The sequence below is a fragment of the Octopus bimaculoides genome, chromosome 4 (assembly GCF_001194135.2).
Source record: "Octopus bimaculoides isolate UCB-OBI-ISO-001 chromosome 4, ASM119413v2, whole genome shotgun sequence".
Classification (NCBI taxonomy): Eukaryota; Metazoa; Mollusca; class Cephalopoda; order Octopoda; family Octopodidae; genus Octopus; species Octopus bimaculoides.
Window position 1 is genome coordinate 121,334,210 of NC_068984.1, and position 15,000 is coordinate 121,349,209.

The following is a 15,000-nucleotide window of genomic DNA, read 5'->3' on the forward strand; positions in this document are numbered from 1 at the left end:
ATATATATATATATATATATATATATATATATATATATATATATATATATACATACATACATATAAATATATAGGTAGACAGACAGACAGATAGATAGATATCAAATATCAGAAATTATGACCACACAATATATATTATTAGTATCACTAGCGTTTCTGTTGACACCAATTGATAGAAACTAACACCTCAAGTTACACCCTAATGTTTATAAAAATACCGTTTTTTATGACTTGTCTAATGTAGTTTTAAATATACTAAACCTGGAAAAAGTCGGTATGATGACATCTGGAGCATTTTTAAGTAAAGTCTGCTCAACCAAGGCTGACCTGGGAACAAAAATAATAGTTTACTAAATAAGAGAATTGTTTGATGGTGTCAGATTTTTAAAAAATTTAGATGCTTTATGTTTAATGAATGAAATACTGGATGAGAAAACATTTGATTAAAAGGCTTAACTCTTATAATATAACACATTGATAACAATGTTCATGTTTATTCATATTTATGACTTTTCAAAACCCTTTAAAATAAAGGGTTTCTGACAGTACGTGAATTTATGCTTTTCAATTTCGATAACTATAAATGTGAATTTAAACGCATATGAGTTATTGTATTATATTTCATTGAATTTTGATTTCATACTTCTATATTTCTTTTTTCTTTTATTTTTAGATTTTCATCGCTCACTATGTCACGGGCTTTATTTTTATCAACACTTCAGGCACTAAAAAATGTTAAAGAGAACCTTTACGTCCAGTACATTGGTATTAACCTTGCAAATATATCTAAACTACCTCCTGGATATACTAAGGTTCGAGAGAAGAAATCGCGACTTGAAATGCTACAAATCACAGCCGCTGTTTGCGGGATAGAACTTTGCTATGCTGCCGAAACCGCTTTTGTAAGTCCCGTTCTTCTGAAGCTGGGTGTCCCAGTTACATACATGACGTGGGTATGGTGCCTCAGTCCACTTTTAGGTTTCTTTTTGGTACCAATTTTCGGATCAATGAGTGATAGATGTAAATTACGTCTTGGTAGAAGACGACCGTTTATTCTTATGATGTCTGCCGGCATAATCGTTGGTTTGGTCTTAATTCCGAATGGCGAATACTTTGGAATATTAGCTGGTGACCAACCGCCTATCAGTGATTACAGAGATAACATAAATGGAACGTTATTGTATACGAACTATGCAAGCAATTCGACAGTTGTGTCTATAGCTTCATTTCCGAGACAACATATAGCATACCGAGGTATAATCTTAACTATAGTCGGTGTTATATTATTAGATTTTAACTGCGACGCATGTCAATCACCTTCTCGGTCATACTTACTCGATGTTACTCTTCCGGAAGAACACAATACCGGTATAACAACTTTTACCATTATGGCCGGACTCGGGGGTAGTGTTGGATATATCATGGGTGGTATAGACTGGAATACCCAAGCATTAGGAAGCGCATTCGAAGGACACGTTAGAACCGTTTTCATGGTTGTTTTAGGCATTTTCATTCCATGTGTTTTATTAACGGTAACCAGCAGCAAAGAAATACCTTTGGAAGAATTAGATATCAATGTTGAAAAATATCAGAAGAAAAAGAAAAAAGTAGGAAAATCGAAATATGAGAAATTTGATAATGAAAGCGATACCAGCGATGAAAAAGAAAGTGATCATATTCCATCGTATGACTCTCTTGGAAGTTCTGAAACCGAAAAAAACCCAGCTCAAAATAATGAGCAGAGACACGATTCCAATGAGAGAACAGAGACTGAAAAACGTGAAGATAAGGAAATGACTTACGAACAAATAAAACAACCCGTTGATGCAAAAATGGATATCAAACAGAACGAAGCTATACAAATCTCAACAGATGTCACATTGAAAACATATCTTCGTTCAATAATACATATGCCTAAATCTTTATCAGTTCTGTGTTTGACCAATTTGTTCTGTTGGATGTCTTTGGTTTGCTACTCCCTGTATTTTACAGACTTTGTGGGCCAGGCGGTATATCAAGGGGACCCAAGTGCTCCCAGAGGTAGCATAAAACATGAACGATATGATAAAGGGGTACGCCTGGGATCATTTGCAATGTCATTATATTCGCTGTCTTGTGCTATATATTCTTACGTCTTTGAGAGGTTGGTAAAGAAATTCAGTAAGTAATATTTATATCTTAATTTCAGAAATAATTGTACAAAATCTTGTTGAATTGAATATATTACACTGTGTGACATGATTTTTGTCCTTTGGTAGCAGCTGTTATTTCCTATTTTTGCCTACCATAGAAAGTGTGAAAAATGGCTAACATTGCCTTCAAACTTTGCTTTTGTTAAATTTATTAAAACCCCCAAAAATCCCTTTGAATACAAGGCTATGATCATCCTCCCCCACTACTCCTGCTCATGATCAGAGATGCACATCTTACATAGATATATCTCCATTGTTTTATGTTTGTTTGTTTGTTTTGTTTTGTTTTTGTTTGTTTTTTGGGTGGTTGTCCAAAGACAAATGTTTAGTATTTTTGATACACCACGTCTAGAAATCTTTGTTTATACTCTTTTAAATATGAAATCGGAGCAGAAGTAAAGTTGCATAGCTTTAAACGAGAACCAAACGATTTCATGGTTTCAATTTTCCGGAGAAGTAAATTTTTATTGTACGTTATGCACCGATCTCTATAATGTTTTCTTTATGACAAAGCAGGAAATCCCTCTGTATGTTCCGAGATCATTGTGGGCGTAAGTAAAGTGAACTTGTATCACCGAGGATTAACGCACCAGGAGCCTCCTTTTTACTCTATAATACTTCTGTATTAAAAATGGTATACCATTAATTGACAGGCAAAAGACAGGGATTAACAAACAGTAAAACTAGCCTATGATTTGGTTTTTGATTTCTGGTTGTAGCTTATATTTCATACAAGTCACTATTTATAGAAAACCTGAACGTTACAAAATTTCATGTCTCCACATGTTCTTATATATGAAATAGATGTTCGTATATAAGAAATAGATATTGTATTAAGTTATGAAATGTCCTCTTTGACTTAAAAACATTTTGTAAGGACCAGCAGGAAGAAAAATCATCACAATAATTGTACTATTTAATTATTGCATTGCTAAATATTGTATATAATGATCATTATACTTTTGAAATTTTAAATATTTTATACTGAATTACTTTAAAGAAAAAGATAGATTGTTTACGTTTTGGAAAATGTCGTGACAAGGATAAAGACAGTATCTACTATTGACAATTGGCCTCATGGTGACACAAACAGAAAATTAAAGATGGTGTTTACATAGATTTAACCAACATTATCTCGGGAAGAATTAAGTTCATTATGGATTCCGTATCGAAGTATTTTATACAAATATATTTTCATATACTACTTTAACCTTTGACAAACAAATAATATTGTGAATTGTGGCCTAGAGGATAAAATAGTTCAACAAATTAATTAAGTTCCAAATTTATAATTCAAAACTATTCAATGATTAAATGTAAATTAACTGAGGATTTTAAGTCACAAGTTGGCGTTGTTCGAATAAACTTATGATCAAAAGCATCCCATTCTGTCTTATACAGCCTCATTTTTCTCAGATGACAAGGTGTGATCGATGAAGATTTCTGTTTTAATCAGATCTAACACTTTTCAGGCTCTTTTATTGATCGCTGGTGATTGTGATGGTTCATGTCGACTTATTTATCTAGAGAAAGCTAATCTGCTGGAGCCTGTCCTATAAGATACATGTATTGACTGATTTTGGTTTAACACTGCAAATTAAAGTAACATTCTATTATGGTGTACACCTTCTGTTTCTATCTCTTTGCAATACCACAACTGACAGAAAACGAGAGAATTGCTAGTGTTGTAAAACAAGGAGTAGTAAACGATGCTGAGAAAGAACGCCAACAAAAGGGGTGTAGATAAATTTCGATCCATAACTCTACTGAATGGAGAGTTAAAGATTTCAGCCAGGATGTTAGCAGTTTGGTCCTTGTCCTGGCGGTCAAATCAGAGAACTGCAAACATGAGCGATTCCGAACAAATCTATTCAAGACGACCTCAGCTCATGTGTTACAACATAGAGTTTACAATAAAACTGTTTTCAAGGGGACCTAAAGAATTTAGTTTGGTTAAAATCTTTTTATAAGGTCGACAATTTTGACTTGATAACCGTTTTGAAAGCCACTGTTTTCTGCTGTTTTCAGAGGCTATATAGCAAGGCACAGCAGTATTTGTTAGGTGGTCAGGGTAAACATTCATCTCTCAAAAGCGTTTTTGCTTCACGAACTCAGAGTATCAAGGATGTTCCATCTTACCTCTTCTATACGTGCTGGATCTCGAACCACTGAGGAAGCTGGAATAGTTGAAAGGCATCTTTTCGAACTTAAACGTAAGAAAGCTACGTCAGGGTACGCAGATGATGTCATCTTCAAGGTCCCGGACGTCACCGAAATAGAAGTGGTCCGCACCATTCAGAAGGAATACGGAAGGGTAGCAGGAGAAAAATAATCATCACAGACAGGTTAATAAGCTTGCAGTTCGACACCTAAAGAAACAAATTCATTCCATAGTGAGGCGCTGGACCGCTCTATGCTTAAACTGTTCAGGGTACAGTTCGGTATCGACTTCCGAGTGGACCGGAACTGAGACGTGGTAATGAGCAAGGTGGTCAATCTTACCTGGGTGGAATTATCCCTGGAAGGCGAGGTAGATGTCGCAGGTGCCCACATTGCCACCGTTATCGCAGTTAAGATCTGATCAGATTGGACCGTTTGCGCTTCGGTTTCTTGGGGAAGACAAGAATTTCCTTCATGTCTTGTCCACATTTGAATAGTTGGTCTTCTACAATTATCTCTGGTTTCTCGGAAAGACGAATTGAAATTCTAATGAACTGTTAAAAGCAACGAAACTAGTTGATCTAGTTTACATCTTACACTGCAAAAAAAGTCAAAGAACCTATGCATAACAAATTAAAAGCTAACTCGAAATATTTCGTTTTTGTATTTGGTTTGCATGATTCTTGATATGAACTAATGTTCACATATTATTGGCGATGATACAATAAATAACCTGAAATAATTTGCGTACAAAAAGCTACATATTAGTCAGTTACTAATATCATTTTCATTTGCTTCTCCTACGCATTAATATGGTAGATCGAATTTGACTATTTATCATGTGGGTAACATTTTTATAATTATATAATCATTCAATATTTCAGTTATATGTATACATCCGACAATTTTCCGCACAATTTCCATTTAGCAAATTCACTCAGCCCAATGTTGTAGTAGAAGATATTCAGCTAAGAATAGAGTCGAATTCAGTGTGTGTGTGTGTGTGTGTGTGTGTGTGTGTGTGTGTGTGTGTGTGTGTGTGTGTGTGTGTGTATGTGTGTGTGTGTGTGCATTCTAAATAAGATTTAAATAATTCATATTTGAATGATTTTTAAGTAACCTGATTTTTAAAAATCATCGAAGCTTTATTCTTTGCTGTTTGTTGTGTTGTTTTACCAAGTTTTATATATTGAAATGTACTGAATGTATAGAACTGGGTTTTTTATGCGTGCATACCATTTATTTAGCTGCCAAGAAAGATTGGATTTGCCATTCAGTCAGTCAACCCATCAAAGCTATAAAATTACAAGTACTTGAGCGTGGAATTAACTTGACAAGTAAAGTAAGCATGTAAATTAAAATCCGTTCCATTGACTGAATTCATCAGTCAAAATCCATGAAATTCTATATTTATTGCTTGGATTACCTCATTCTCTGCTAATCAATGTCTTCCATTTCCTAATCAATGGATCATATCTATTGTGATTTATTGAGATCTCAATCACTGGTTGTTGCAACGAGATGTTGCTGTTAACTTTTATCGTAACGTATAAAACTGGCCAAAAAATGTTTCGCAGTATTTCTTCCAGATCTTTACAATCTGAGTTCAAATCACGCCGAGGTCAACTTTTCTTTTCCTTCTTTCGAGGTTGATAAAAATAAGAAACCTGACGAAGACTAGTGTTGATGATATCGACTAGATCCCTCTCCTGAAAACTGCTGTATATATATTTTAATCAGAGAGGCTCACATGTATTTATTTGTTGTTTGAGATTCTTTAACATAATTAAATTAACACTATTAAATATTTTGTAATGGGTTTAAGTACTTTCGCTTGATTTCTGTCAACGCTTCTGATTTGTTGGACGTTATCGCTCATGTTTAGTTTTAACGCGGACTTAATTTCATGGATTGGAAGAGAAAATAAAACCATATGGCGTGCTTATCTTCCTAAATTGATAATGAAAGTGGGAAGGCTACCACTGAAAACTGAAACCGGATTGTTGGTTCCAATTGCATCGAGTTTATCTTTGCAATGCCAGTGAAAGGAGATTGTTGGCTTCGTCGTTATAGCGTCGAAAAAATATCTCGCAATATTTCTTACGGTTTTGTGCGTTCTGAATTCAAATTTCTTTGAGGTCAACGTTGCCTTTCATAACTCCGGGGTCGAATAAATGAAGTTCTGATGAAGTACTAGGGTATATTTAATCGACTAATTTTTCCGTCAAATTTCAGACACTGTGCTTATGATAAAAAAAATTTTAAACGACGGTGATCTAGGAGAATCATTAGAACGTCTGAGAAAATGCTTTGTAGCATTTTTTCTGGCTTTTTTAAGTTTAGAGATCAGATCCTGCATAGGTTAACTTTATTTTACATCCTAGCGGGGTCTATAAAACAAAGTGCCAGTCAAGTACTAGTGTCGATGGTTTCGACTAATTCTCTTCCCTAAAAATTCCTGACCTTGTACCTTCAATAGAAACCAGTATTACAATATAGCTATTATATGCCAATTTAGTTAGCAGGGATGTTGTCTTGAAGTTTGGTGACAACAATCATCCTTTATTCTTAGGATTCTTGTAGATTATAGGATGACACATTTCTGCACATTAACAATGTTCTTTAGCTTCTTAGGTAACAATTTGAGTGCTGTGCCACGTGCACCAGTTACTACAGGAGCAATTGTCATCTTTGTCTTCCACAATCTTTTCATCGCCCAGGCCAAGTTCTGCTGGTTCTCAATTTTCTCAGTTTCTTTGGCATCCACTTGATTGTTATACGGTATTTAAATATTTGTGAAATTACAGTACGTGCGCTTTTTGTTGTTTTTTTTTCTTTTCATTACCTTGCGTACGTAAGAGAAAGCGGGGTATTGTAATCACTCGTCTTTCTCTGTATGTTTGCAAAATTACTGCAAAACGGCTGGAATGCGATTTTGTGTGCGCGCGCGCACGTGTGTGTTTTGTGTGTGTGTGTGTGTGTGTGTGTGTGTGTGTGTGTGTGTGTGTGTGTGTGTGTGTGCAGAGATAGATTCAAGAGTTTCGTTTATTTACCGGAGTATAAATACCTATAATGGTGATACTTAAAAAGAAATTAATTCAGCTCAATTAAAAAGTATGGGTAAGCAACGTATTGTAAGTCACACTATAATTTGCAAAAGAAATTATCTGTGCGCAAGGTATATTGCCCCTCCATTTTTTTTTTTCATTTTATTTTATTTTTGTACACTGAAATTTCATCTGGTTTCCTGGTTCAGTAGCATGGTCAGTTTTATAGAGAAATCCCATAAAATTCTATAATTATTTTTTACTTTCATAGCTTCTAGCTCGTGCTCATTCGAATGTTCTTTCTCTTTGAATCCACACACCCGGCTAATATCCTAATACGTTCTTTTACCTATACAGTCATGCCTGCACATATACTCTTTTTGTTTTAGCGTACTCCATTCACTTAAAGATGGTTAATACCTTCGTCTTCTTTTCCATAGATTCTGTATTTGCTTTCTGACTGAGTTTATCAATTCTTACCTTCATTAAAATCGTTTTTATAGCCTATTACTGAGCAGTTGTCATCAGCGATTCAGATTTTTGTATCAGATTTCAATTTATCAGCCTAAGTTCTTTACTTCCAGCATCTTCAGTTTGTTGCGTGAATTGACTATGTAAATCTTCTTTCCAACCATCTGTCTCGTCATTCGTCCTTCTGTTCTTGAATATTCTTCTTTTGTTTCACTAACTTTCTGGATATCTCTGACCACAACAGAGTTCTTGAAACCCAATATTGATGTATTAACAGTGTCTTCTGCATTTAACATGCCTCTGTTTCTTGTCTGTCTTGGTTGGAAGAGCTTGTCGATAATTTAGGGTAGTGTGCGTTGTGAAATATGAGCACCGGCTGATTTAATATGATCGATTAAATCGGTCAGATATTAATGCATTGATTCAGCAGTGATGAAATCTAAAGCAACTCAACATTTTAAATTTCAGAATGTAGAAGAGAAGGGCGAAACTGCAATATACTTAATCTGTTATTCAACTGCATCTCTCACTCTCACTTCAGTGACACTTTATTATCTTTTGATGTATATATAGCCAGTCTGAGTATTTGCACCAGAAAATACCTCCTCAAAACGTTTGCTTAGGCAGGTCTTCCTTCTTCATGCCACCTGCTTTATTCAAAAGAAAAGTGTTGCTGCAAGTATTACCATGAGAACACAAAAAGCTGAAACAGAAACAGTAAGCCATCATGTCCGACTCTAGCAATTATACCAATATACTGTTTTGGATTACACCTTTATAATCACCCCATAAATATGAAAGGTAAAGTTGACTTCGGCAGGATTTGAACTTGGAGCGCAGTGAGTCAGGACAAATACTGCAATGCATCCTATTCGAATTAAAGCTATTTTACTCAAGAGCTGGTACAGGATTTATTGAAGTCCTCTTCAAATGGTAGCTGTAGAGCGAAATATTTTCAAAAGGTTTCAGTTTAATTCTTGGTGTATTGGTATATTTTCATTAATTTTCACCGCCTGTAACACTAACGCCTTCTGCCATGTTTAGGTGAACTATTTCCTCAAGTTCTTGATCAGTTTCGAAGTCCATTAGCTTTATTAAGCTTTGCAATAGCATTACAGCGAATGATATTTCCAGGTTCAAAATATGGGAATGAGTAATTCACTAAAGTTACAGTTGTTTAAATTACACTAAAGTCACAGTTGATAACTGTACAGATTGTCTTCATCATCGCAGGAATCAACGCTTTTAAGCTGCTTCTCTATCAATCAGACTGATTTCATCATTATAGACTCAACGAGGACATCAAGATTTTGCTGAAGCTGTGTTCTTTAATGGAAGATGGAAGTATACCATCACTACCAAAAAAGGCCATTTCATCTATCAAGCTTTGATAACATTCTGACCTTCGTTTCTACTAATTCTTTCAAGCCCGTTGGAGCAGTCTTTCATCTCTGAAATAGCTCTCAGCAATCTCCTGTTATGACAGTCTCCCTCCTAATCTAAATATTTGTAAATCTTTGATTTACTGTGTCATCCTTTATGTATAATAGTCCAGCAGGCATAATTTCTTTGTTATCATTCTCACCTATGATCATTTATAACCTGTCTCTCCTTTTAGAAACGGAATCAAAAAGGTCAATAGATTCTTATCCCGATTCAGTTGGTAATTTGCTGTAAACGTTTAGCATGTTTACACAAAAATTATGTCAACATGCCCGCTATTATTTGTACCCGTTACAAGCAGAACGACTACTATATATATATATATATATATATATATATATATCAGAAACAGTAAGAGTATCATAATTTCTCATAGAGTATGAACCAATGACCAAGCTGAATGTTTGAATGTCATGGTTGCTAGGTGAGTTATGTGGTACGTAAATGTTTAGGTATCCATTGAGCTCATACAACAGGCCTTGTACAAGTATCAGAGTTTATTTTCATTGCATAATGTGCACTGAATGATCAGTTTTGGACCTGTGTAGCATTTGTGTAAATTTGACCATAGAACGCTGCAGAGACAGACAATATTCCAGTTGAGGAATGAGTTACATATCACCTTAAACTCTCCAACAGTAAAGACCGTCTCTGCTCAAAAACTACATCTGATCACCGTTTTACTCCACATTCAGAATATTTTGGCAAAATTTAAAGCTAATCCAAACCAAATAATGCTACATTTCTAGTCATTTCGGGTGCAGAAAGAATGAATGATTTTCATTACAGATAGAATATTTTATATTAATCTATAACAATTTAAGAAAAGCCATTTATTAGTATGTTCAAATCCTAGCTTTCTATATAAATCCCAGTGGATTACTCTCCCTAAGTTGTCATGTCTTGTATTATTTTTGTACCAGCATGCTACATTCACTTACTATTTGTAATACAATTTCTATGAAACTAATATGATAGCATGTGCATACATTTCTATGAAAGACTGACCTCCTTTTCTCAAATACATGCAGTGCAGGACAAGTATAGATGAAATAAAATGAAAGTATTATTCTTCGAAAGGAAGTATTAAGATAAAAAATAAGTTGTTTAACTTCTAGGTCGCACTCTATGGCGTAAAAATGTCAGGATTAATTATGGTTCGAAATACTTTTCAGAGTCAAGGTCAAAAAATATTGACAGATACAAAAAATATTATTCTAATAATATACATTATTATTAGTAGTAGTAGTAGTATTCAGGTCACTACCTGGAATCGAACTCGGAATCTTGTAGCCCGCTCTCTTAACCACTATGCCATATACCCGTGAGCATTTCTAGCCTTCTGCCAAAATTTGAAGCCATTGTTGTTGTTATTATTAAGGCAACAAGTGGCAGAATAGTTAGCACGCTGGACAAAATGCTTAGCGATATTTTGCCCGTCGCTACGTTCTGAGTTCGAATTCTGCCGAATTCGACTTTGCCTTTCATCCTTTCGGGGTCGATGAATTAAGTTCCAGTTGAGTACTGAGGTCGATGTAATCGACTATCCTCCTCCCCCAATTTCAGGCCTTGTGCTTATAGTAAAAAAGATTATTATTATCATTATTATTATTATTATTATTATTATTATTGAGTGAGAGAGCAGTGCATGCCATCAAAGTGGCACTGGGGTAAAATTTACGAAGCCCATTATACCCATCATGACTATCTGTCTGATGATAATAACAACAACCAGGCACATGCATCACAACCATATGTGCGCGACATAGTGATCTCATATCAAGATAAACAGTGCATGACCTTGCAGGTGGGGCCCAGTTAGAATTTTTTCTTAAGGTCGAGTAACCCATCCCGCTCAAAAGGCCCCTGAGTAAGGTTTGTTTAAGGATGATGAACAAAACACCCATGGTTCCAAATGTGAATTATCCAAACCCCAAAGGATTCCTCTCAACATATACTCCCCCACTACTTCTGCTCTTCATCAGGGATGCACATATCATCAGCCACTAAGGGACATGCACAACTGGTGAAGGTTAAGCAATCAGTTAAGATCAGAAGTCATGAGAGCCACTGCCTGGTACTGCATTAGGGCATTTATTTTTTTTTTTTTATCATTATTATTATTATTATTATTATTATTATTATTATTATTATTATTATTATTACTGTTGTTGTTGTTTGATGCGATTTCCAACTGCACCATATGGTACAATTCCGTGTTCCCGAGATCTGTGAAACATTATGTGTTCTTATTTTGGGAGAATTGGAAGAGTATAAACTTCTGTTACTGTACTGCATGAGTTTGTTTTGTTATAGAATTTCACCTGCTGTTTGTAGTGTTATATTAGTGTTTGATCTTTTATATGCAGTGTGTGTAATGTGAGTTGTGCCATTTCATTGAGTATTAATTTTGTTGAGTATATGTTTCTTGCGTTTCATATTATTTTATTGGTTAGTGTGTGAAAGATATTCTATTTGGTTTGTGGTATTTAGTCGATAATGTTCTACTAAGAAAAACCCATTGGCCATGGGCTGTTCTTAGTAGAGCTACGCTTAGACAATCTGTAGTGTTATAGCCCTAGTATAGCTTTTATTTTTGCTCATATATTTTTCTGTCGTATATAATGTTCCATTTATTATTGGTACTGCTCTCACATTCGTACCCTACATCTTAAAATATTTCGATTTCGGTATCCTTGTATTTTCGGTATCCTTCTTTTTTCCACAGCCCTTGATTAATATACCTGGCTGATTTGCCTTAATTTCTATCAATCGAGATGGTCCTATCCCGATTGTTATCATATATTGTGTATAGTACGTGTGTAACAGGAATACTTAGTCGCTAATATTACTTCTTATCGATGAGAAAATGTCTCGTCGTTGTACACTACTGAGGAAATAGCTTTTGTGATCTACATAAGCTTGACGGTCTAAAAGTTAGTTTACTGTGCTGAGCTTTCTATTGTTTCTTAACGTAGTGTTAAGCATTTATCGTATAAGTGGGTGGCAAAGAATGAAACCAAAATATTCACTGGTATCGACAGTAGATAGAGTAGTAAATATTTTGTCCTTGAAGCCCTCGTTTGTATTTTGTGTTTGGTCAATGAGTACTATGGTAATAGTGATCAGAATCTATGTTGTGAATTGAAGAAGAGGTGTTGGTTAGTGATGTCAAGGTTTATCCTTTCTAGTATGAATTCTTCATACGAGAGTGAAGAATCTTTATGGCATTTCTTCATCCGGGTTTCTCTCGAGATTTAGAAATATTATTGATTTTGCTTCACTCCATATTCTGAAAATTAGTATATTTACAAATAGTTGTAGCTGCTGGTGAATGCAGTGATTCCTTCTGGTTCTGTGCCTTTTATGTATGTGTTTGTGACTTCGTGGTCATCCTGCAGCTTTTGTCTTTGAAAATTTCTTTACTAATTTTGCTATGTAACATAGAAGAATGGGGTCAGATTCTTACTCTAAATGGAAGATGTTTATCTTTCGTTTTGTATTCTTGTTCCTTTTCTGTTGTTTGTATCTTTCCTAAAATAATATGCCCATTCATATGAACGTATTTTATGGATGGGATAAATACTTGTGTGCCGAAGGTGCTGCTGTACTCCGTCTCTGAAAGCAGGAATTGATGTCTCACCAGGCAGTGAAGCAGCTCTACAGATGTTTTGGCCCCTTCCGTCATGATACCAGAGCTACCCGGTACCAATCACTGATGGAGGCGACAAAAGTCCCGCAAAATAGGACGAGCTTTGTAGAGTCAGATGTTGCGACTCTGAGCCAAATGTTTCTATTATTTTCAGTGTTCGCTCTTGCTGTACCACTCATCCTCACTCTTGAACCAAATGTAATGACTTGCTTTCTCAGCAACTGCCGACAATTTTCAGGCAACATCTTTTCTCTCCTTCGCAACTAGTTCAAGAATCTTGAGCATCGAGTGAACCCTAGATCCAACAAATTCTCTAACACCTGTCACTACAAGTCGATATATTACTTCCTATCCATTGTTTTCGCTGCAATACATGCATACAGACAGACCAACATTCACAAACACTCACATACATACATACATACATACATACATACATACATACATACATACATACATACATGCAAACTATATATTAAGGGAATACTGCGAAATACTTTCTGATAGTCAATCCTGGTCAGTAATTATCTTTAAACCCATATGAGCCTTTGCAGTATTCTTTCTATTCTTCAGGAAACGTTTTTTTTTTTTATATTTCTAGTTTCTTTAAACTTATGAATTAAGATAGTCTTATCCCCAGTCACCCAGTTAGACATCGTCTCAAGCTCCATCAGTATCACATTAAATATCTCTGCTCATGTCTTATATGTCCCTGTTTAACATTTTTAACTAAAAGCTTGAAAATCTATCGTTCTCTGGTACATTTTTATCACAATGTCTGGGTTACGTCATTTGTTATTGCGATCTACGATTCGGGAGTTGTGTTCGTTGTTTTGAACAATGTTGTCCGTGATAATTCTTTCGTTTCCTATGCTCCACCCCAAAATTGTTCAACTTCTCTCGTTGTTCGTGCTCTATTGACAACTATTTAATTTTACAAAGTTTTTAATCAGATAGTTTTGAGTTAGACTGTTTGTTTGTTCAAAGAATCGTTGTCGCTTTTCATTCGAACGGCGAATTATTTGCGATTTAATGTTCTCTTGTTTCAGGCATGCTTTGATTTTAGATACTTGTTTTTTGTTATAGAAGTCTCTCGTTCTCATTTTTTTTTTCAGTTCTGTCATTTTGTTATTGTTTTCATAGGGGATTGAAATATGTTTTTTGTTATTTTATGATTTTGTATTTGTATATTTGTTTTCCGTGTTGTATGCTCGGGTTTTGATATTCCTTGAGTAACTACAGAGGCTGCTGCAGATATCATTTCATTTAGCCTCGTCATATTGATATTTGTGTTTGTGTCAATTCTGTGGCGATTGGGCATGCATTTCTGTTATTGTTACAATTTTTGTTTTTAAGTTTTATCCTTGGGAGGGACTTTCTTTTAATGCTTCTAATTTTAGATTGCTACGATTATGATTTCCACGTTTAGAATTTTTAATTCTTAGATCTTCCTCATATTCCCATATGTATGTTTGATCGTTCGTGTTTTCCTGGTTCAGCTTTACTTGGTCAGTGCATAGAGCTGTTCTTGGATTTGGTTTTGGCATGTTTTGTTATTTACTTTATTTTTTCTCCATTTGTTAGTTCTATCATCGTGTTTTACTTTCTCAGTGTTATAATTTGTCAGTTGTTTTCCATTTGCTACTCGTGTTTTTGTAACACATTCTTTCATTTTAATCTGCTATTTCAGTTTTTGATATTTACTTTTCGTTTTGAGAATGCATCTTAAGTTAACTAATCTGCTACATTTCAACGTTACATTTATATCTAGGCTATTCAACAAATTTTACAGAGAATATTGTCGCAGTTTTGTATTTGGGATAGTGCATCACTATAAAATATACATATAAATAGAAATTTATTCCTCTCGTGTCCAGTTATTGCTATACTGATTTGTTACGAGAGTTAAGAAATAAGGATCGGTCTTTTATTTAGTTTGTCATATTTGTCGTCATATTCCAGTTTACTTCTTTCCAATAATGTCAAGTTTTACATGCATCATTTCGGTAAGCTTTATAGCCTCTGATGATTCAAA

General features: G+C 34.8%; 1 protein-coding gene across 2 annotated transcripts in view; it reads left to right on the forward strand.

The window, feature by feature from the left end:
• The window catches only part of LOC106868128 (solute carrier family 45 member 4), a 74,939-nt gene that overhangs the window by 40,615 nt on the left and 19,324 nt on the right, over positions 1-15,000 (forward strand). For both annotated transcript variants that reach the window (XM_052967404.1, XM_014913258.2), the window contains exon 2: positions 674-2,160. In XM_052967404.1, the coding sequence (XP_052823364.1) occupies positions 690-2,160 (1,471 nt within the window). In that variant the 5' untranslated portion in view covers positions 674-689. The remainder of the gene's footprint in view (positions 1-673; positions 2,161-15,000) is intronic.